This window comes from Microtus oregoni, unplaced genomic scaffold (genome assembly GCF_018167655.1).
Source record: "Microtus oregoni isolate MIOR12 unplaced genomic scaffold, Mior012 000001F_ref0000356, whole genome shotgun sequence".
Classification (NCBI taxonomy): Eukaryota; Metazoa; Chordata; class Mammalia; order Rodentia; family Cricetidae; genus Microtus; species Microtus oregoni.
The window spans coordinates 75,336,918-75,360,509 of NW_024543060.1; the positions used below are offsets into that span (position 1 = coordinate 75,336,918).

The 23,592-nt window shown below is 40.9% G+C and overlaps 1 protein-coding gene across 4 annotated transcripts in view; it reads right to left on the reverse strand.

Annotated features, from left to right (window-relative positions):
• The window catches only part of Lin7a (lin-7 homolog A, crumbs cell polarity complex component), a 132,012-nt gene extending 111,818 nt beyond the window's left edge, over positions 1-20,194 (reverse strand). For 2 of the 4 annotated variants that reach the window (XM_041670280.1, XM_041670271.1), the window contains exon 1: positions 19,853-20,194. In XM_041670280.1, the coding sequence (XP_041526214.1) occupies positions 19,853-19,934 (82 nt within the window). In that variant the 5' untranslated portion in view covers positions 19,935-20,194. The remainder of the gene's footprint in view (positions 1-19,852) is intronic. The other 2 variants (XM_041670289.1, XM_041670307.1) reach the window with 2 other exon arrangements.
• Positions 20,195-23,592: the final 3,398 nt, after the last annotated feature.

Consider the following 23,592-nt stretch of genomic DNA (forward strand, 5'->3'; position numbering starts at 1 on the left):
TTTTCAACTAAATGGTAGTCCATCACTGACCTTTACACTGCTAGATCAATAATTGATCTAGTTGGCATCGTTCCTCCCAATCTCTTTAAAACACTCATGTGTTTGGTTTCTCATTCCCACTATCTTGGCTTTCCCACTGGACAATCTCTCCAATTTATATATGTTTGAACTGCTCAGAAATAAACTCGCAAACTTTACATCCTTTCATTCTCCAGATGGTTTTAAATTTCATCTATATTTTGATAACTCCTGCATTTATGGCTTTGCTCCAGACATTCCTGAGTTCCAGAACGCTGCATAGAGCTGCTAAGTCAGACTCTTCAACGTGATATTTTATACATGTTTCAGCGTGTTCAAAATGCATGTTGCTCAACACTAAAGCCACTCCCCACCTATGTCATTTCCAGTCTGTAAGATGTGGTTTCATTCTTTTAGATTCACAGACTAGAAACCTGATTCACCAGGGTTCCTTTGTTCCTCTCACATTCCACATCTTCTCTTTCCTCAAATCATGCTAGCTTTGTCTTCTGAATATGTCCAAACAAGGACACTATTTTGTTTTTCTGCTGCTACCTTTAACATTAGTATCACCTTCAACAATGCGCCATTTAATACCTTTCTTCTCTGCTTTAGCCCGTGTCCCAAACATAGGTGTGAGATTATGAAAGCATCAGTTGATCATGAAACTCTCCCACAAAATTCTTCTCATGGCTCAGTATCTGAGAGACGAACACACAGTCTTTAAAATAGGAAACCTTGACCTCAACTGCTTCCCCTTCCCACACTCATTCTCTTCAACCCTTATCACCACCTCAGACCAGCCACAACTATAGAAAGTGTGGAGTCTCTCACCATTCCCCCACTGGAAAACACATCCAGGCTGCGTCTACCGCACTTACTGCTATAACATTAGAACCCAGCACAACCACTTCAACATGCTGGAATCTCATTATTTCTTGAATGCTGATGGAATGAATTTACAAAAGCATTTTAGAAGGGACTATGGAAGCATAGGCCAGAAGGCTCTGATTCCTTGATAAGACTGAAACTTAAAAGCTAAGAAGACACGTTGGAATTTTCTACAGAATAAGAGGGAGGATGGTGTGGAGAAGGAAGAGGAGAAGGAGGAGGAAGGAGAGGATTCCTCCCTTAAACACGAATTACAATGCCCAGATCATAGTTTATTAATTAAAAAAAATTATTAAACCTCTACAGTGTGCCAGATGGTTGTTTAGTCATTTGAGATAAAAGTAGAAGGGAGAAAAGGGTAGAAATAAAAATAAATACTTGGCACATGGTATAATCACTAATATTGATTGTCAGCTTGACAAGATCTAGAATGAACTAGAAAGCAAGTCTGTGGAAATGCCTGTAGGGGACTATCTAAATTAGGTTAGGCTCTAGGCATTGGTGAGACCTATCCTAAAAGTAGGCAGAAACATTCTATGGACCGGAGTCTAGGACTGAATGAAAACGATAAAATGAGCTAATGAATAGCATTCATTGCTCTTTGCTTGATGAATGTAGACACACTATGACCAGGTGTCTCAAGCTCCTACTAATATGGACTTAACACCAAGACAGAGCCACAATAAAAAATTGCTTTCTTAAGTTGTTTTTGATAGGTATACTCTCACAAAAATGAGGAAAGAAACTAACACAATAAATTCATAACAATTCCAAGAAATGAACGAAGCTGGAACAGACAAGAAAGAATGGCAGCAGGGGAGGGAGGAGACAGCTTTACATTGGGTAGAAAACACTCGGGGGATGACATTTCAAGACAGAGAGTGAACTTTAAAACAAGGTATTTTCCTGAAGAAAAGGAACTCTAAGCTGGGCAACAGCAAGTTCAGAGAGAGAAGAATATGTTTATATGTGAAAGGAACTGAAAATGCTGCCATTAACAATTGATGACAAGGGATGCTGGAGACGGAGCTATCAGCCCAGTTGGAGGAAAATGCTGCAGAATGGCCACACTAAGGATGGTGGACAGGAGGATGATGCTGAAGGTTCCAATGTCAGGGACAGCATGAACAGAACAGATCCGAGTCTCAGAAAAAATGAAAGCTAACCGTAGCTCACTCAGTTTTAACACTAAAGTCATAGTAGCTGTGCTTACGGTCAAGTCATTCCAAAGAAAAGGCTGGAGTGGACCATTGCTTAAAGTGCGCTTGGCTCTGAAGATGACCTCGTTAGCTGGCTGAGGGTACAGACAAAATAAAATCACACACAGAGACCGTTTGAAGTTTCTAAAACTTTAACAATTGCGAATTTAAAATATCATTTGGCATTAGTTTTTTCTTCTGTGTGCGGTATGTATGAACACTGGCATGTTCGAGAACATGTGTGTGTCGGTGTGTGTACTCATGCGCCCTTTTCAATTTTATCTGTGATTATTTCAACGTTATGCACTTACTTTACACCTTCTATTTCTGAATGTACATATTTTAGTCATTCGTATATTTATACCTCTGACTTTGAATTTTTTTTAGCAGTCTTTGCTCTGAACTTCTGTTGCCTCTGCCTGTGCCACAGGCTCGTTCATGTGCTGTTTTTCCAGGCACTGACTCTTGTTCATGCTTTGTTCACCTCATGTGTATAGATATTTCAGCTGTGATCACATATTTGACAAAGGCTCTTTGCAGGGAACACTTGCCAGAACCTGGGGTAGCCAGATGTTCCCTCTTATCTACTCTAGCCTAGGAATCCTTTGATGGGCGTATCTTGAGCAAGCGTTTCCTGCACTGCAATGGGTATCACACAGATCGTATGCTATGTACTACACTTCGCTAAACAACAGTCTAGATCTACCATCTTACCTCCACGTCTTGTGGCTCATCTGTGAGGTCATTTGTATTCTAAATTCATTTGTATTCTAAAGTGGAGATGATTGGGCTTTGGTTGTTGAAATTTATCTGGCATACCTCAACATTTGTAATGGGAGAGCTTCTGTGATAACTCAGCCTGCCACGTTATAGATACCTAAATTAGTGTCTAGATTGGATCTTAATTTGAAACAAGCGAAACAACATAAATAGTCTACATATCAAAACAGTGGTTCAGGTGTGAAAATAAATATCTGAGATCAAAAATGTTTTTGCTCTGCCTTCTCAGCTAGAAAACACACGTTTTAACTATATGACTTGTTGATAGATTATGGCTTAAAGAGAATGGGGTGCATTTTCAAAATGTAATAGTGAAGAATACAGAAACCTTTCCATACAAAAAGGAGGCACAGTGTGGTAGGAAGAGACCTCAGAGCTGTACAAATAGGCAAGAAAAACTCAGGGTTTTTTTTTAAACACAAATTGATAGTAATCCAAATGTGAACCCAGATAGTAAACTATCTCATTTCTCAAAGGGCAGACCCTTAAAAATCTTGTTTCCATGACCTTTCCCTGAGTAAGAAAGGGCACCAACAGAAGACTCCTGATGAACATGCACTACAACCAGGATGAGAGAGAATCAAGTGGTCCCAGGAGGGAGGTGAAAAGGAGGGGGCCCAACATTGTCCAATGTCCCAGATCCCATGTCAATACTGCGACAGGCCTCCTCACAGTAGGAAGGGGCCGAGAACTACCCCACCCAAGAGGAACTATGAAGGGCAGCCAAAGAAGAAGCAGAGTTAAGGAAGTTCCAAGGGGAGACTCAGCATGAAAGGCCTTTCCTACAGGGAGGCTCTTTGTTCCTCCACCAGACTAGTAAGGGCCAAACAACAAGCAACCACAATCTGTTCCTAAACATAGGTAGGTGGCAGGAAGACAGGAACCCTCTGTGACAGGTGCATGGTTAATACTGAAGGCTGAGAGTAAATCTCCACAAATGGCTAAATTGAAAGTAAATAAATACATTTTTCTTTCTAGGTTCCATTTTCTCTGCTTTCTTTTTTCTTTCTTCCTTCCTTCCCTCCCTCCTTCCTTCTTTCCCTCCCTCTTTCTTTTCTTTCTTTTCTTTCTTTCTTTCTTTCTTTCTTTCTTTCTTTCTTTCTTTTTGAGAAAGGTTTTTTTTGTGTAGCCCTGGCTGTCCTGAAACTTACTCTGTATACCAAGCTAGCCTGGAAGTTGGAGATTCACCTGCCTCTGCCTCCGGAGTGTTGAGATTAGATTAAAGATGTGAGCCACAACCACCTGGTTCTGTTCTTTTTTCCTTAACTCCTTAAAAAGCAGGGGCTGTTGAACATCAAGACAGTTTAGGTTGACAGACTTTCCTGTCTGTGTATCAGCTGGTGTGTAAAATCAGCCATAGACAAGCATGAATGGTGAAACACAGTGCGGTTACAGGGCAGCTTTGCACGTGGGCAGCGAAATGGAAACAATCCAGTTCCGTGTATCATGAAACAGTCTCTGGAATTTGCAAGCATTGAAAATGTAGACAGCGTTTATAAGTCACAATCATATGTGATCTAGAGCTGAAGTTTACAGGAAGGAGGGATTGGAAGTACAGTATGCATAGTAACATTATTTTAAGAAAAACTTAAGCTGGACAGTGGCGGCACATGATTTTAGTCGCAGCACTTGCAGGGGATGGGGAGCAGAGTCAGGAAGATCTCCGCGAGTTTGAGGCCAGCCTGGTCTACAGAGTGAGCTCCTGGTCAGGCAGGGCTGTTACAGAGAAACCCTGTCTTCAAAAACTAACAAAAACAAACAAAAAAAAGAAAAAGAAAAACCTAGACAAATTTATACTATCCACTCTAGATTCCAGGGCTACCCACATGAATGGTACCAAGTAAATATCAGGAGATTATACGTTAGTAAAATGTCAATTCCTATAGGGAAACCAACCAGGGTCAGAACTATTTTACATCCAAGGAATTTGTCTTTACAAAAAGTAAAACCTTTCAAGTCAAAGCACAATTATGCAGAACCTTCATTGCTTTCGTCTTCTCCTATTTCACAGTGCTGAGGTAGGATGTGGGGCTTGAATTCAGGGCCTAATGGCTACCAGGCAAGAGCTCCACAAACTAAACTACATAAGCTGTCCCCAGGGAAGCTTCTTAGAGGAGACACTCTGTGCATTTTCTTTTAAAGCTCTGAAAATAGCAGAAAGTGGCTCCAGAGAAGCAACTTCCCGAAATGTGTATGGTGGGTAATTCTAAGCCCAGGATGGAACGTGTGAAGGCAAGAATGTATATCTTAACATGTATACATGTAAAATCGTCATGCCATGGCTAATCTGCTCAGCTAAGTAGGAAAGACTCTTTCTGAGGCTACTTTCACAGAAAGAGGAGAACACTGTCTTAGCTCTCTCCATGTCACGTTCTGACGACATCTATCCTTCCAAAAGTTGTATTTTTGTACCGAGTCATGAGTGCAATGGTATTAGGAGGTGTAAGACTGGGGATACAAAGTCACAACCACAAGAGCCCTCATATACAGGACCCGTGTCCTAAAAATAGAGACTCCACAGAGCAGCAGCGCTCCACTGAGGGAGGACATAAAAATAAAATGCCATCTGTGAGGAAATGGCAAGAACCAAACACTCTACTGGTGCCTTGAACTTGAGAAAGCCTCCAGATTGCTCCTGTGAGCAATGGATGTCTATTGTTCATAGAGTAACCAGCGTTTGGCATCGTGTTGCAGGTGCTTGAATGAGCCAAAGCAGACTACTGTAATCAAACAGCACAGACAGTGTTCTTAAAGAGTGAAGAACTGGTTCTCGATGGAGCCTGGGGTTTCCTAGATGAAGGTTCTGGCAGGTCTGACAGGAAGATGATCCTCTGTATTTACACAGGAGTTTTCTGGGGGTGTCCAAAGGGAGGAGAGTAGGCAGGAGGGAAAACGGAGGGAAAAGAAGAGTGATAAAAAGAAGGTGAAGCAGAGGGGGCTATAACAAAATTGCAGGAGAAAAAGAGAAGAAAGAAAGGGATAAAAGGAAGGAAGGAGGGAAGGAATGAAAAAATAGAGGAGGGAGGAAGGAAGAAAAATAAGGAAGATAGAGAAACAGTGAGAGAGACACATATACACAGAGAGAGAGAGAAAGAAAGAGGGAGGGAGTGAGGGAGGGAGGGAGAGAGAGAGAGAAAGAGAGAGAGAAAGAGAGATACTGAAAAGTCTTTGTCTTGTTATAGATACAGCAGTCCAAAAATGGGAACCCCACCATCCTGACATAATATAAACCAAATAATCCTCCTCAAATTCCAGCCAGGAGCACATTCACATTGGCAAATATGCCTTCAACATACACATTTTAAGGAAGAAAACGCTTTCAGTCTGTCGTTGTAGCATTTCCACAGTGATAGCAATCTTTAGTACACCTAATTGGCAGTATTTAGATGTCTGACAATAGAAGAAATTGATGTTCAAGTGGCCACAGAATGCAACATTCAGCCAGAGCTTCTGACTGTCAACCTCAACTCACTAAAATACATTGAAACTGGGAAATGCAGAACTTCCCTCTGACCTTTCAAAATAACTGTCAACATCCCATCTGTGTTATAGCTTCAGCTTTCCTGTCTTATTTATGGTATGTTCCACTATTCACTTAGTCAAATTTCATTTGTTAGAAAATAGATGCCGTAGCACAGAAGAAAACTATATTAATCTCACAAGCATAGTAGGAAATGGTTAATGAAAATATTTAGCTTAAAGGGCAGATCGTGCACATGTTCTCAGCACTCTGGAAGCAGAAGCAAAAGGACTGATTGCTATGAATTTGAAGCCAGCCTGTGAGTGTGCATACAGTGAGTGTCACACAAGTCTGGCCTACAGAATAAGACCCTGTCTCAGAAAACCAAAGCAAGCAACCAAAGGAGACTACACAAGAAGAACGATGCTTCAGATTCCTTTAAAGTTGACTTAGGTAGAACACCTCTTCCACGTTGAATGATGGACTGTATAGAACTTGGGCCAAGGAAATCCATACTATAACCCCAGAGCATGTCTTTCAGTAATGATGGGTAATCAGGGTGTGTTTATGCACCTCAGGATACCCAGAACTACTCTGGAAGCTGGGAAAAATAGACGCTACAATTTCCTTCTTAAGCATGCAGTTCAGGTAGTGATATATCCCCAAATCCCTTTTCCTTTTCCTGCTGGGAGGCAACAGATACAGGGAAAAGAGAACTTGGGGCCCTGAAACCTTTTTGAGAACCTATCAAATTCCAAAATATGAATTTTTTGTGCATTAAAGATGACTGAAAGGTCATCTGAAGGTTGTCACCATCTCTTGCTCCATTGGTACAGTCTAGGAGAAATACACCCGATATTGCTGGTGTATTCCTATAATTCTCTTAGTAGATTCTTTTTCACCCGAAGAATAACTGCCGTAAACGGCAAGCACAATCATGTATTAACCAGCAGCTATTTTCAAGTATTCATGTTACAATTTTAAAATACATGATTTAAATCAATCTCTCCTAGTTGTAATAGATAATATTTTTGTAAGTAAAGAGCAAATCTCTGCTCTTATTTTCTCTGTGGCTGCTCTATGCTCTCCTGTGTTCCTCTGCCCTGTCTCCCTTTTGAAGCCTTTGCAAGCATTGCTACCTCTATTTTTTCCTTACAAGTTCATGTTCCTCGGTGAATGTTACGGACCTATGAACTTGTTCTTGACAATGTAGCATAGCCATCAAACCCAAGGGATTAAGAATCAATCCAGCTGAACTACAATACTCTCTGTGCCTCAACTCCTGATTCTTCAAAATAACAATTCCACCTACCTCACAGGTTTGTTTGACGACTTATTTAATTCATAATAAAATTCATAAAGAGCTAGGAATAATGCCTGACATGCCATCAGTGATCATGTATATGACCTATGGCCATACGACTCAAAATGCATCATTCTAAATTATCTGCCAAGTGTCTCTTCTTCTTCAGGTACTATAATGAACTCTTGACTTGCCAGCTATAAGACTGTAGCCTTTTTCCTGAATGGCTATGTGAAGGAAAACAGAACCAAAGAAATGCATGACCATGTAAAGGTAGGCGTCATTGCTTTTATACAGGGACACAAGATAGAGCATTCAGAAATTAAGCACCACTCCACGTCCATAAACACAGTAAGCAGCCGAGCTGTAGGACAAATACACATCTACCTAAATCTCAAGCCTTTATACTTATTGCACTGGGGAAGTAAGCATGACCCTGGAAGGAGGAGCTGGGGGATACCCCTAGCTGTTGAGCGTTTTCTGTAGGGATGGTTCCATTTGAGCACTTGCATATGTACACCTGTTGGTGTCTGTATTCTCAGCTCATTTTCCCCACATCTTAATGAGATGGAGTCTCATTATCATCAGCTTTACAAAGAAAATAAAGAGGACTGCAGAAAAACATATCGAGGATACATAATGCTCCCGTTTTCTTTCTGTTTCTGTGATGAACACCATGACCCCAGAGAAACTTGGAAACTTGGGAAGAAAAGGATTTACTTCATGTTACAGCTTGTATGGTTAACGTCAAGGGAAGGAAGGACCCTAGAGGCAGAAACTGAAGCAGAGACCATGAAGGAACACTGGTTGCTGGTTTGCTCTTCATGGTTTGCATCTTTCTCTCTCTCTCTCTCTCTCTCTCTCTCTCTCTCTCTCCCTCCCTCTCTCTCTCTCTCTCTCTCTCTCTCTCTCTCTCTCTCTCTCTCTCACACACACACACACACACACACACACACCTCTCTTTATTACTCTTTAATTCTTTATAATTTTACAAAGATTTTTGTTTCACAAAATCTAAGATATTCTCTTGATCTGCTTTAAAAACTACACGCAAACATGGCTTACATTTTAAAATACTCTCCTTGCTTTAGTTACACGAGAGATCTCATGCCTGTACCCAAAGTGGGTGTATCCTCCAAGCCAGTTTTCACTTTACTTTCTAATAGTATAATACAAGATCAATTGCTTACAGGTGGCCCTCCCACTTCAATTGTCAATTAAGAAAATGCCCCAAGACAGGCTCACGGTCCAATCTAGAAACAGTGATTCTTCAGCTGAATTACCCTCTTTCCAGGAAATTCTAGCTTGTGTCAAGAGGATCAAACTCACCCAGCATGCATAGCTCATAAGCATAACGAGGTGGCTGTCCATGACTATGATTGGAAAGGGAGACTGAACTGAGACTTAGCTGTCTGGATCCAGACCTTCTTCTATGAGCTACCACATTTGCTTCTGAAAATCAAATGTCCCTTTAAAACTAAATAGCTACTTTAAAAAGGGGGAGCAAAAAAAAATCACATTTAGCTTTTCTTCTCATCTTCTTAGTACATATTTTCATATCTGTGTATGGCTAACTTATATTTAGAAAAACACCACAGAGCACACGCTAAATCATTATTGAGTATATAAGTCTGTTTTGGAAAAAACAAAGTTTGTTAAATATCTTTTGCCTGTATAATGTGCATGAACACAAGACTCGATAGTTTTAGAAGGCACTAATTCTAATTTCGAAGGAAACAAACTTGGAAATATTTCTGTTTAATAAAAAAATCTGTCCCCTTGTGTCCTCGCCTCATTTTCTTGCTTAAAATTATGCAAGCCAAAAAAATTATGCAAGCCAAAACAATAACTAACTCAGTAAATTTTAGGGGACACAAATTTGTATTACTATGATACCCCAAAATATACAATGGTACTCCTATGATGAGATGGGTAACAGAGACAGGAAATCCCCTAGAGGCTTGGGGGCCAGCTGGCCTGTAATAGAGAATGATGAACAATAGTATCCAAAAGAGAAGGATGCTGTCTCAAACTAGGTAGAAGGTAAAGAGTGACAACTCCTTTTATATCCATAGCAACATCACAGCACATGTGTGCTGAGCTTCTCTCTCTCTCTCTCTCTCTCTCTCTCTCTCTCTCTCTCTCTCTCTCACACACACACACACACACACACACACACACACACCATCCATACAAAAATATGAAAATTGTAGATGTTTAGGGTGATAGCTATGAAAAGCAATTCTGTCATTCATCTCTTATAAGTGTCCTAATGATGGAGTTAGGACATTGATGACCAATCAAGAAATGAACAATTTAGGGAAAGTGTATGTATAGAGTAAGTTACATATATAGGAAATATTACCTTTAGATATCTAAGCATCCCAACAACTTCCTGCAACTTTCGAATCCCCAACTAAGTGTAGCCCCAGGCTCTTTGTATACTATAGTAAAGGAAGCATTTTCTATCCTTGCCTTATTGGGATCACATGACTCAGGGCTCAGGGAAGAAATGATGATGGCTGTTGAGTATTTTTTATGTGTCAGATTCAGACTGAGTATTTTATACATATTAGAATATTAAAATCAACAAATCTACGTCTTCGGTATTAGTTTTACAATCTGCAACTTTGCAGATTAGAAAACCGAAACTCAAAATAGTTAAGCAACTTCGGCAGATGTGGTGGGGTTAGTAAGAAGAAAGGCTAGGATTTAAAAGTAGGCAGGACATTCTTGCCCAGAAGTTTTATAAAGCATCATGTTGCCTCCTAAATAACATGGTGCCCTTGAAATGATGGAGAAAAGAGTAGGGAATGAATGGAAATAATATTGCCATAGGCATTTATGGTCTACACAGTCTTTGCTGTCCATCGTCTCCTTGAGTCCTTAAAGCAGGTATTGCTACCTCCCGCTCTGCATTCTTTCTCATCTATCCCCCTCTTTTACTATGCTCTGATTTCTTCTTTCCCTTGCTTTTACTCATTAAAATGATCATCTTTGCTCTCACTTGTTCCTCTTTGCACAGTGCCTGCTTCTGCTTTGACGAAGTGTCCTCTTACAGCCTTCCAGGACTGAGTGTGTAAGTTTCTCTCATTCTCTCAGTGTATTCTTCTCTTTACTTACTGCTCTCCGGAGTCACACTGTTTTCTCACCTATTTAAATGTTTGTTTCTACCCTAACTGGGAGTCACGCACATCATTGAGAGAGACCTCATCCGTCTTTTCTTCTTTCTATCCCCCTTTCTCAAATACATAGCAGGCATGTCAAATAGGGAGTCAAAATTTATTATTTTTCTATTCCTGTCTTTTTATTGTACTTTGTTGTTGTAGTTTACCTTTTCATTGACCTTTTATGCTTTTTATTTGAATATGATATTGCTGTTTAATTACTATTTGGATGTGTGAGCACTGATTCATGGGATTAGTGATTATCTCTGGGAAATTCAGTTATGCCTTCCAATAGCTTTTCAATTGGCAATCAAATACTCTGAAGACAGGAAAATTTGACAGCTCTGTGTTCAGAATTTTTGCTTACTTTTATCTACGATTATTGGTGAAATCTTTTGTATTGTTCTTGAACTTAAATACACTGTTCCATCTTTCACCTTTAAATACAGCATTCAGCAATGCATTCGATAGCTAATCTCTATCATGTTGAAGAAAACCCCTTCTCACAGGTCACCACAAGAGTGTGTCTTAAAATCACATACTAGGCTTACATTTTACGACATATGTAAAGCATTGCAGTAAAGTAAGTCCTACCATTTTGCCATCCTCGGAGGTTCAAAGCTGAGTAGGGTGGTACTTCCTTCCAAGAGGGAATCTTGATATTTAAACAGGTTTCTAGTTAATACCTTGATGCAGCTGATGAGTTTTAAACAGGCTTTTGCTGTTGGGGATTCTAGATATTAAACTCTCTCCATGACAAACAATGTTTAGGCCTACTGTTACCCGTTGTATCTCAGTTGACTAACTTTTCTGTGAGCATGATTGTTTTCATTGTGTTCTAAAACATCACTAACATGAGGAACATACCAACCAAGAGTGATGCCTAGATTTGATAATATTTGCTAATTCTTAAAATAATCCCCCATAGATTATGGAATATTAGTATTTTATTACAGCATTGGTACAGTTTTACATTTAACTTTAAAGAGATTGATTTTTTAATATTTTGATGATTTAATCACACAGCTTGTTTTGACTTTATTAAATTAATTGATCAATATTTTCCAAATCAATAACTCTTAAATAAGATTGTCCCAGTCATGTACCAGTGCCATCAATACGAATCTAATCACATTCTGACTTGATTCCATGTAATGAATGAAAACTACATTGAATTTTATCTGCTTCATTGTAAGCTGTCATTTTAGCTAGGTACAATCTTAGAATGCTGATATTGTTGGCTCAGTTATTTCTTATTTTCCAAATCCGTATGCCACCAACAAATTTGATTAAAATATAATTTATGGCACTCAGCTGAAATCTCAGTAACAATGCAGAAGACTGAGACCCATCCATTCTCAGAGCTGCATTCAACCACTAGAAGCCCACTTCATGTAGCTCCATGTTTTCAGCAAGGCCTCTTGGCACAGTTAATAGCATCTGGAGGATGGAACACAGCTGTGCTATACCCATGAAATTCATCCAATCCATTCTCATCGGCCCATGTACCTGCTGCAGAAGCCCCACTTTCTTTCCTAATGGTCCATATTTTATCATTCTAATAATATGCCTTCTATTATGTTCTGCTCGGAGATATCACCAAAGAGTTTGGTCTACCATTCCCTAAATGCATTTTCCCGAACTCATGCTAGCTGTTCAACCTACTGTTCTTAAGCATCACTTCCTTTAGTCCCTTATCCACAGTGTCCAATCACTCCATTGCTTTTCAATAGATGCAGTTGTCAGTTGGTGCTCACTTCTCTGCCATCTAACCTGGGGGTTTCAGTGAACATTCTGTGACTTTTATTAATCTATCCTTTTTTTTTTCTTTTTTTGGTGATGGGAATTCTTTGCTAGAAGATCTTATGCAGAATTAATGTTACTATGACAACAGCGAGCAAGTAAACAAAAAGAACAGAACCAGGTGGACTTGAAATTGCTCCCATGTTTCTTGACGTGGTGATTAGTTTAAACCGGGAGCTCTGGGCTTTCTGTGCAACACAGACAGATGTCTGAGTACGACTTCAAAAGAAATTTCAGTCCCACGTGGCTTCTAAGTGGTTTTAGGCGTATTTGCTTTCACTAGGCAAGTCTTCAAGTGGAGCAAGCACATTACTTAGCACAACCCAGTCTTAAAAACTTCTTGATCCCATTGATTAGAGGTAATGAATTGGTGGGATGATTGTGACGTTTAATGATATTTTTGTCAACAGAGAGTGCTTTCAAAATAAATCTGTCTTAACCTGTCTATCAGGTTCTATCATTCGTTAATTGTTATATATATATAACATTATTGTGACATATATTGTGTCATAGTTCTATCATTCATTAATTGGTAGTTGTGAAAAATAAAATCACAGAGTAGCTCATTTTTGCAGACTGGGGTGGGGCAGATGATTCTGCAGCCCGCTCTTCACATTAGATAAGTCTTCATGGTTCTGTGATGTGACTAAATGTTTGGTCCATTCACCAACTAAAACAGTAAGATCAGTGCAGAAAATGGAGAGGAGACTATGAATATCAACAACAGGGGCTTTCATTGTTTCTGTCCATTTTCTGGACACACAGACAGACAGACAGAACACACACACATACACAAACACATGCACACACAACTGATAACCTAAAGCCACCATTGCTTGTTCATTATTTTGTTTATATTACTCAGGAAATGTTTCTTATGCTCTACTATATGGCTAGGAGCCTTTAGCGACTCTTAAAAGTACACTCACGAAACAAAACCACGAATTTCATGAATGGCAGGATCACACCAAAAAAGGCATTCAGCAAAAATAGTTTGTAAAATGTTTATTGCTACCTCCAGAAAATATTTGCTTAAAGTAAACAAGTACTTAATGTTTATGAGCCGAAATGTACCAGGCTGTTGATGTTGGTGAGGCTTTAGGATGAGATACAACATTCTTAGCCTTCCATTTTTTTCTACCAAGATCATCAGGCATGCATCTTTGAAACAGTAGTTAAAATTATCACACTTATATTTCTTCTTCCTCATTTTTTTCTACCATAAAAATCCCTCCAAATGAAAACAAAGATAGAAAACTGAGGTTCAAGAGAAGGAGAAATTTTCAGTTGAAAACAGATTTTATAAAAACTTGTGAATGCAGCTGAGTGGTGGTGGCACACGCCTTTAATCCCAGCACCCGGGAGGCAGAGGCAGGTGGATCTCTGTGAGTTTGAGGCCGTGCTCGTCTACAAGAGCTAGTTCCAGGACAGGCACCAAGGCTACAGAGAAACCCTGTGTCGATAAACCAACCAACCAACCAACCAAAAAAGCTAACAAGCGGTGAATGCAGTTGATTAGAAAATCTATAGGTTGCCCAGGGCTTGAATTGGAGATACATAAAGAAATGGGCTCTGTATGCCTTTAAAAGTGAAAAGAAAAGAGAAAATGCTAATGTGTAACAAATGTAACAAAAACTGTGGCACCATGGGATTCTCATTGACGTTCAATATTTGTTCTCGTGCTGTTTCACCCCCATAATATTGAAATCCATAATATAATATTTCTTGGTTTCCCAGTAGAAACTTCAAAGGACAAAAGTTTGATCTTTTAAAATGAGGAAATGCACTTAAGACTAGTTTAATCAATAATTTAAATTATGATGAAAAGAAACCAAGAAATTGCAGTTTCCATTTCTATTTTTGCAACTTATCCTAATTCAAGTGGAAACCCAGAAAAGTTACAATAATTCGCCTTATGGACACACTGAAATTGGTCATAACCTATTGATCAGGTCATCGAACACCACTCTGATTTGTAAGTTACATAATTTTAATTAACTCCTAGAATTTTATTTTAAAATATTCGCTTTATTTTCAATTGCACATACATTATTTTTTCTGTGTGGGGACTAGGTCCGCATAAGTGCAATTGCCCAGGAGAGCCAGAGGCATGGATCCCCTGGAGCTGATGTCACAGGTGGTTGTGAGCTGCTGGCATGGGTTCAGGAAACCAAATTTAGGGCCTGAGATCAACACTCGCTCTTAAGTGCAGAATTGTCTCTCTAGACCCAGAGAAAAATTAAATTATTCCTTTTTTTTTTCCTACCAAAGGTTTTGTATTATCATGTTATGGGTCATAATTTTTTAAACAGTTTTGCTTTAATGGTTTGAAGGGGAAAGGTTAAGCAAAGGTCAAAATTTAAAGGGGCTTTGCATATTATCCACTCTGACCTTGAAATGGGACGTGAAGGAGAGTGGAAGCTACTGCGCCCTCAGGAAAGTGCCTGAAAGGGTTCAGTGTTTAACACAGCCAGGCATTTCCAGGTTCTATAAAGGCGGCAGTATTCAGTATCACAGGCTGCACTCTGCTTTGCTGCCCTGAGTTTAGCTGAAAGTCATTCCTAGTTTTAGAGATTAAAATCTGGCCAAGCCAATCTCTGAACACAGGAAGAGGGTCTGAGGACATTTAAGAGTGGGAAGAGATGATTTTCACGCTCATCTCCTTATCAGAAGCTTTCGCTGCCACAGGGGTAAATTACATGTACTGCTATTTACACCGATGTTTATCTAACCCCAAACTAGCCATCCCTTATCAAGATCACTGGCATTCAAGATAAAGATTTAAGTATAGTACCATAAGAGCAAGGGTTTAGTGCCTTCTTGAAAATCAAATTACCATATGATATTATCATCTGACAATAAAACATAGTGTAAAGCTAATCTGTAGATTTACTTGGCCTATATAACCAAATTTCTAACTCATGATGTAGCCTTCTGGTGTAATTGTTTTTCGGTAATTTTAATTTTTGACTATCTTTTTTTTTTCCCTCAATGTATTAACTAGATGGTAACCAAGTAGTAAATCTGGAACTGATGCTATATGTACTTATGTACTTGCTTCATCACGACTGCTTTTTGTAAAGATCATAATATTATATATGAAGACCAGCTGAAATTTTCCCTCTCTCAGGGAGTCGTTCTTAATCAACACCAACCGAGTAGCTCTCACGGCCATGATCTCCTCTCAGACAGTTTTCTTCAGAGCGTTTTACATTCTCATATACTCTAACATCATCGTTATGAGTCCCGTCATCTGAGCCCCTGGCTACCGCCATCAAATACCCATTCGCTAAGACTCCTCTTTTGCTTGCTTTTTCACAATAAAAATGTGACGTGCTGGGGGCTTCCATTCTTCCTCCTGAGGCTTTTTACCCACAATTATCGACAAAGCTTGTTTCCTTCCTTTCGTCAGTGGTCTTCTCAGATGTCGCAGTCACAAGGGGTCTTTCCTTGATGTGTGTGTGTGTGTGTGTGTGTGTGTATAGTGATCCATTGTCATTTGTTCACTTTTATTTTTACCCCATCAGCCTCACACTTGTATGTGTGTATTCCTTATATCCCTCTCACTAGCATGCAAACACCATTAGATTTTACCTATTTTGCTCAACTGGCACTACTATAGTGCTTCAAGCAGTATTTGGAATAAGGGTGACACTCAATAATTTTTAGTAAATCCATCCCTTACCATTTGTCTCCTCTAGTAGTCTCTTAAGACTCATAGGGACAAAGAACCTTTCTTCTTGCATTCCCATAGCATCGGTATGCAACAGGTGATAACGATATACTGAACGAATGAATGAGTTGTTTGTGTGGCTTAAAAAAGAAACCTTTGCCTAGTGGCCCCTATTTATGACAGAAATTAGAATTGTCATTTATCTAGTTTTTCAATATACACTGATCCCAAATAAAATGTGATTTATAGTAGGACCTCAGTAAGTAAATGACGAATATCAAGAATCACTAAACAGTAATCTACTCTGCCCATTGCACACCCCCAAAGTTTGAAGTATTGACTAGTCCAATGTCTTGATGACATTAGAAAATAATCTTTGGATATTTACAGAGATGTGAAAGCCCCCAAGTCACCCTGTCTATCCCTTTGGGCCATCCTGGATCTTTTAAAATCTTACTTCCCAGACAAAAAAACCCAGATGAATATGACTTCTCAGTCTTACTTTTGTTTGAATTCAAAGTGAGTAAATCTCAATTTAAAGCCTGTAGCTTTGATTTGTTTCCTTAAAAACTTTCCATCAAGATTCCATATGTATGTGCATGTATGTGTATTATGCACGCATGATGTATGTGCATACGCATGTATGTATGCTTGTATATATGCTGCCAAAGGACCCTAAGCAAGATTTAAATCTCCCATTTAGAGGTAGCATAGCCTAAAAATCATCTAAATTAAAGTACTAGAAATTAACCGGAAGCCCTAAAATCACAGCGAGTGTATTCTCATTTGTTGAGGTGCACTTTGTTGTCCCTGACAAGAGTCTTATTTCCTTCTTCCCACCTACAATCCTACTTGGGGCCTGGTGACACAGGCTTTAAATCCCAGTACTCGGGAGGCAGAGACAGGCAGATTTCTGAGTTCAAGGCCAGCCTGGTCTACAAGGCAAGTTCCAGGACAGCCTGGATTGCACAAAGAAACCTTGTCTTGAAAAAAAATCAAAAACCAAAGGCAAAGCCTTGGTAGCAGCTGTGGCTGATGAAAATCCACCAAGTCAATAGGAGAAAGGTTCCTGGCAGCCTCCCTATGCGTTCCCTACCAACCCTGAGAGCTCTGCAGTGCTGAGACCACGGGTTATATCTCAGTTTGGTATGAAATCCCCATAACCAACTGCTCTTGATTTACTTCAGGTTTTAGTTCACTAACACCAATCTACATTAGTTTGAGATTTCCACCACAAGCCACGGACTATGAGGAAATCGAAGATGGATACAGAAATGGCTTTGTTGCTCAAGGAGCTCCACCCACTGGGGGCGGGGACAAAACTAACAACCCATTGTAAAGGCTTTGGAAGGACCAAAAGACTTTGGGTGGAACAGTTTAGAGTATATCAAACAGCACCCCAGAGCTTAGTGTGATCTAGTCGCCAGTAGGTGGCCAACCATTGAAGCCGAAGTTAGGGTAAAACTACACTGTAGCGCAATCACCAGTCCCAAGTCCCCAACGAACAACCGAGTTAAGCCCTCCCTGTTCAAGGACAATGTTTAGAATCCCACGATCCATCAACCTAATAATAATAAAATTACCTGCTCAATCATGTCAAGGTATCATCGCAATTAAATAGAGGGAAGATACTTTATTGACAGTTTTCTCACTCACCAAACAGTTAAAGCCAATATGGATAGATGGTTCATTCAGATACCCACCTAGTTAACCTGTGAAAATACTTCCTGGGTTACTGTATGGATCTAATCACGGACGGGTGCCATTTGAGTCTAAACAAGAATGCACCTCCCCAAAACAACTGACTGGGGCACCTAAGGGCTAAGATACCACCCACCCCAAAGTGGGACAGTTGTCTTAGTAATAGTAGCAGTGAGATATGAACTTGTTTGGGTATGTGCTCTTCTTGGACCGTTAGCTTCTAACGGAGTTAGAACGTGGACTGTTGAACGCAGTTAAACTTGGGATGGTTAATGAGTGTAATTTAGTAATGGGACAATATAAGAACTCATCACATTAAAACAGAAATACTTGGGAAACCCATCGTCTTTAATAGCTTACCATCTGCTTGGCTCTTACCAGCAGTGGATTTATCCTGCTTAGTAGAGACGATATTGGGGGGTAAAATCATAGATTAGACGGCGGATTTCTGAGCTCTTTACTGTTATTAATTTGCAAGCGTGTAAACGAACATTTCCCAACATAAAAATCAATTATGTTTCAACTCTCACCCCAAGTGAGGTTGCTATGGGCTCCACATAATATCTGTTCTGGCACCAACAGATTGAGGTAAAGTCACCGGAGATCTCTCTAAATTAAGAACCTCAAACAGAGTTTACCAGCTTTGCCACTGTGTTCCGCAGCAGGATGCTCTTTTTGCCTTGCTGGGCCCGCTGGTTTAATCCCCCAGAAAGAGAAATTTTAGAGGGACAAGGACTAAATCATTTTCTTTTGAGCACAGCATTTTCAAATGGCTGCCCCGGGTCCTAAGCCCCGCCGCTTCGGACCAGAGCTAGAGGTGCCCTCTCTCTGCAGAGCAGGGACTCTGGCGCTCTATACCTGGACGTGGGGAAGGAGAAAGGAAACTCCCCCTCACAGTTGGGTACCACTCATGTGCACTACGCAGGCCCCAATCTTAGAGGAGAAACCAGTAACCAGGCTTGGGAAGGTTTGAGGAGAAGGCAAACGCTGTTTCCCATGCAGCCAAAGAGTAGGACGCACAGGTCACAGGCTAGAAGTTAAACTGTTACCAAGCCTGCGCTTTGTCCCCGCGCTGTCTGCAGCCCAGGCACGGAGGTGCACTTGGTTGGCGAAGAACTAGGTTGGTTTGGAGCAGGAGACAGGAGTTGCTACCAGCCTGGAACTGCAGGCGGAGGGAGCACTGCGAACCAGCGACCCAAGCTGTAGCTCCGGACGGGAAGCCTGAGCCAAGCCAGCTTGCCTCCGGGATGCAGCGTCCCCTAGCTCGCTAGGCTGCCCAGGTTCCGCTCTGCCCTTTAGCCCGAGGGCAGCGCCCTGGCTCGGCAGCCCGGCGGCCGAGCACCCAGCTACCCTGCCAAGCGCCCTACGGCCCCGGGGCGATCTCACAGTCACCACAGCAGCACAGATCCTGTCTCCAGAGCGGGGACAAACTTCCTCCCTCCGGGTCCTCGGGCCGGCAGTTGTTGGCTGGTTTCCCCCACTGGTCCCTTTACTGCTCTGGCTTGAAGAGCTTTCTCTGCCCCTCTCCAGTTACCAGCGCTCAGTGGTTCCCGCACATCCTCTCCAACAAAGCCGGGGCCCAGAGGCGACCCGGCAAGGGACTAGGACTCGTGGCTGAAGCATTGGAGCCCTGACAAGGCATCCACGCCCCGGCGAGCGCTGCGAGAAGGGGCGGCAGGGACGAGGCGAGGAGAGAGGGGTAGAAAGTGTCCTGCTCCGGCGCGAAAGCCTCCTAGACTGATCGTCCTCGCCCAGTTGCCCCTAGCCGAGCGCATCCTGCTGTCCCAGTGGGACTGGGCAGGGCGAAGGGGGAAGCTGTGCGGACTCTGTGGCCTGTTGTACCAGCCGCTCCCTTACCTCTGTCCAGAGTAAGCGGCTGGACCACTGTCAATGTCGCCATGTCTGCCTTGGGAGCCGAAGTGACGCTCGGCTTCAGCATCAGCAACCGCTTGTAGTGAGAAAAAGAGGAGGAGATTGGGGGCGGGGGTGGAGAGGGAAGACGGAAAGGAGGGGGAGGAGGGGGAGACAGGAAGGTGGTGATGGAGGAGAAGAAAGCTCGGGTGGGTTGGTAGCCAGATGGAGACTCAACTGTTGTGCGAGGCGAATCTTCAGACGCGGCGCCAAGCAGGGCAGGTATCCGCGAGCGCCTGCATGGCCAGGCGCTGAAAAAGGAACGCTCAGCCCTAGAACTTCGCTCCTCCGCCCATGAGCTCTGGCTGGGTGCAGCTGGTTAGGTGTCTTTCAACTTTCCACCCAAGCGTTAATGGTCAAAATACACTTGTACACAGAGAAAGAGGGCATGGAAACGGGAGAGAGATGAGGGGACAGAGGGTTGGTGTTTTGGGGGCTATTTTTCTGGGGATGGGTTGGCTTTCAGATTAAGAAAATTTTCAACCTACTCATCCCACACCTCTTTAGATAGAAAGCACCACTGGCAATGGAAGATGCTCCCATATCGTTGTAGTTGCTATTAATTTCTGTTGAAGCTTTTTTAGAATGTTCCCTCCCAACAGTACGAGGTAACTGACTGAGGGCCGGGGTTCTATAGGTAAGTGTTCACTTAGGAGTTGGGTGTATCGCCTAGGAAATGACCTGCCTTTACAAGCAAACTTCCTAACAATGTTTTAAAATGAAAAACCGGTCTCTGTCATAGAAAAAAAAATACCTATCTAGGATCTTTTCACATTAATTTAGGAGAAGCATGTATTCCGGGGTGTTACTTACTAATTGTCATATGTGAAAAGAATTGAGCCAAGAGAGTTACATACATTTACTATACACCCTCGATTTGTTCTTTCCCTGAAGCCTCTGATTGCGGGGGGATAATATTAAAGGGCTTATTTCAGAGTCAGCTGACCAGCATTCAGTTGCTAGAGCCTTCAAGTACTGTAAGACTCTTTATCTCAACTTTCAGTAAATTTCTACCAATTTGGTGGTTGTCCCTACCAAACGATGAAGAGGCATGGAAAAGCCTCCTATAGACATAATGTAGGTGACTGGGAAAAAGTGCCTGGATGACAATGCTGCCCATCCCTGTGACAGCTAACTCATCATTGTGACTCCCAAGGACCTCTCAGGGGCAGACCTTGGGTTGCAGCAAAGAATTTGCATACAATCAATGCCTTGTTCTTCTAATGACACCAAGAGATAGAAAGCAGTAGACTTTCACCAGTGACTGAGATCGTCGAAGATGACTGACCATCTTTGACTACTTTTAAGAAGAAGCTTGATCATGAAATTCAGCTCTTTATTGCACAATATTATCTGACAAACTCACAGTCTCTTGTAGATGCCCAGCCTCCTCACCTGCCAAACAAGAGGAACAACTTCATTCAGTTGCACAGTGATCTGGTAACAGGAGGAAGCTGAGTCTCCTCTGCAAGGTCCCTGAGATTTGTGAGCTGCCGATGGGCTTAGAAAAAGAGATATGCTCGTGTGTGTGTGTGTGTGTGTGTGTGTGTGTGTACAACAACGAGAGAAATAGAGAGCATGAATTAGAGAGAGAGAGAGAGAGAGAGAGAGAGCAATGAGCCAGTACATGGGGACGATTAGAAGGTGGAAACAGGGAAATTATGTAATTATCCATTAATTAAAACTTAAGGAGAATGAAAAAAAAAGGAATATATTTTGTGGTGCTCAGAAATAGCACAGTGGTTAAAAGCACACATTGTTCTTGCACAGGACTAAAATTCAGTTCCCATTTCAGACATTAGGTGTCTCATAGCTGCCTCAAACTTCATCTCCAGGGGTCCCTGATATCTCCTCTGGCCTCCTCAAGCATCTGTACTCTGATAACCAGACCCACAATTAAAAACAAAATAAATCTTTAAAAATTGATATACTTTTGGAATAGTGGATTCTATAAAGTTAATTTGGTAGTTACTAAATTAGTAATAAATTTAGTAAAGCTGCTAATTAGTATTAATATTTACTAATTTAGTATTATTTATTATTTGCTAGTACATTACCTGGTTACATGATAAACAGCAAACAAAGTGTAGACTTCTGTGCAGGAAGTGCCTTAAGCAATATCAAAAGCATTGTGGGAGGCAGAGAAGCAACCAGCAACTCCAAGTGATTAACAGCAAACACAGGTGCTAAAGGAGGTAACAGGAAGAAGAAACACACTTGTGTATGCTGATAGCAGAATGTATTTCAGGGCTTTGCACAAAATATCAACGCTCATTCAATAACTGCGGATGAAAAAAAAAACAATCCTTTGGCCAGTAAAGTAAATTTTTAAATTCTTGATTAGAAATACATAAATCAGCCGCTTGATTCACCTATCTCAAAGCCTTAATTGAACCTATTTCAACATAAATTTCAGATGGTGAGGTTTATGATGGCAGGTTTTTTGGCTTTTGGTTTCCTAATGAGTCTCCAGAACCAACATTTTATAGCAGGTTTCTTAATTTATGTTTTGAGTTCCTTAGTTGAAAATTTGCTCGACCTTTTTTCTTTTTTGTTGTCTCCTTCTCCCTCGCCCCCCGGAACTAAGAGAGGAGGTATCATTCTGCAGGTATCCATCCATTATTATTCCCAGTATTGGCAAATTCAATGTCCTTAGCTTATGTTTAAACACTTGTAGAAAACTATTAATATGTCAACATGCAGAATCTGTTGTTTTCATTACATTTACTTTTGTGAACTAGAATTTGTCATCATATTTCTGAGACATGGGGAGACACAGGAAAACGTCCTGAATTGCTCCTTGTGTTTGGATATATATGCCCATGATCAGATCCCATGCACAAGAGTCTAGTCACCTCAGTTCCAAACTGTGTTTTATCAAAGTCAGTGTGCTTGACTTATTCATATGCCATTCCTTTTCTGTTGCCGATATGTATGTATGTATGTATTCACATATATAAAATTAAATTTCAGTTTTAGATGCTTGGTTACCCAGTCACTATTATTTATTTAAAAGATAAATAGTAGTTCAATATTAGTAACTTAATTTGATAAATACCTTATTAAGCACCTTGTATGTTCAATGGTTGGTACTGTGATGTTCTCCCAGTCTTTCCAGCCCTAGATATTTTATTTCACATTGCAGATAAGTAAACTAAGCTCAGACATGTTAAAGTACTTAAGCAGTAACGGCACCGAGACCCAAGACCCACTATGTTTTCAGGGAAGGAAATCCAACACTTTACCTTATTGAACATTTAGTGTTTCAGGCATTTCTTTCACAATTCCTGGTGGAAGTCTCCCTCATTATCTCTTCCCCCACATCCAGTTATTCTTTGCAGGCTTGAGACACAGTCAGAAAGAGGCAGGAATGGATGGAGGCAAATGTTCTGTTTCCAATGTAAACCGATACAGCTAGTAATAAAACAACTGTCTGCTTTGAAATTTAAAATGTGTTCTTGCTAGAAATTTCATTCAAAGGTAGTTAAATCTTCTTCCCTTAATTGAATCTTTTGAAATTACATGGTAGAATCAAGAAAAGGTTTGCAGAAAGCATTAGCATATCAAGAAAATATGTTTAGTTAAGCTTTCAGTGGAGTATAATAAGCATAGTTTTGTATGAGAAAAATAGCACCTTCTAGCTGAAACTCTACCAGTCTGAGTGTTAGACATTGTTTTTTTTTTTT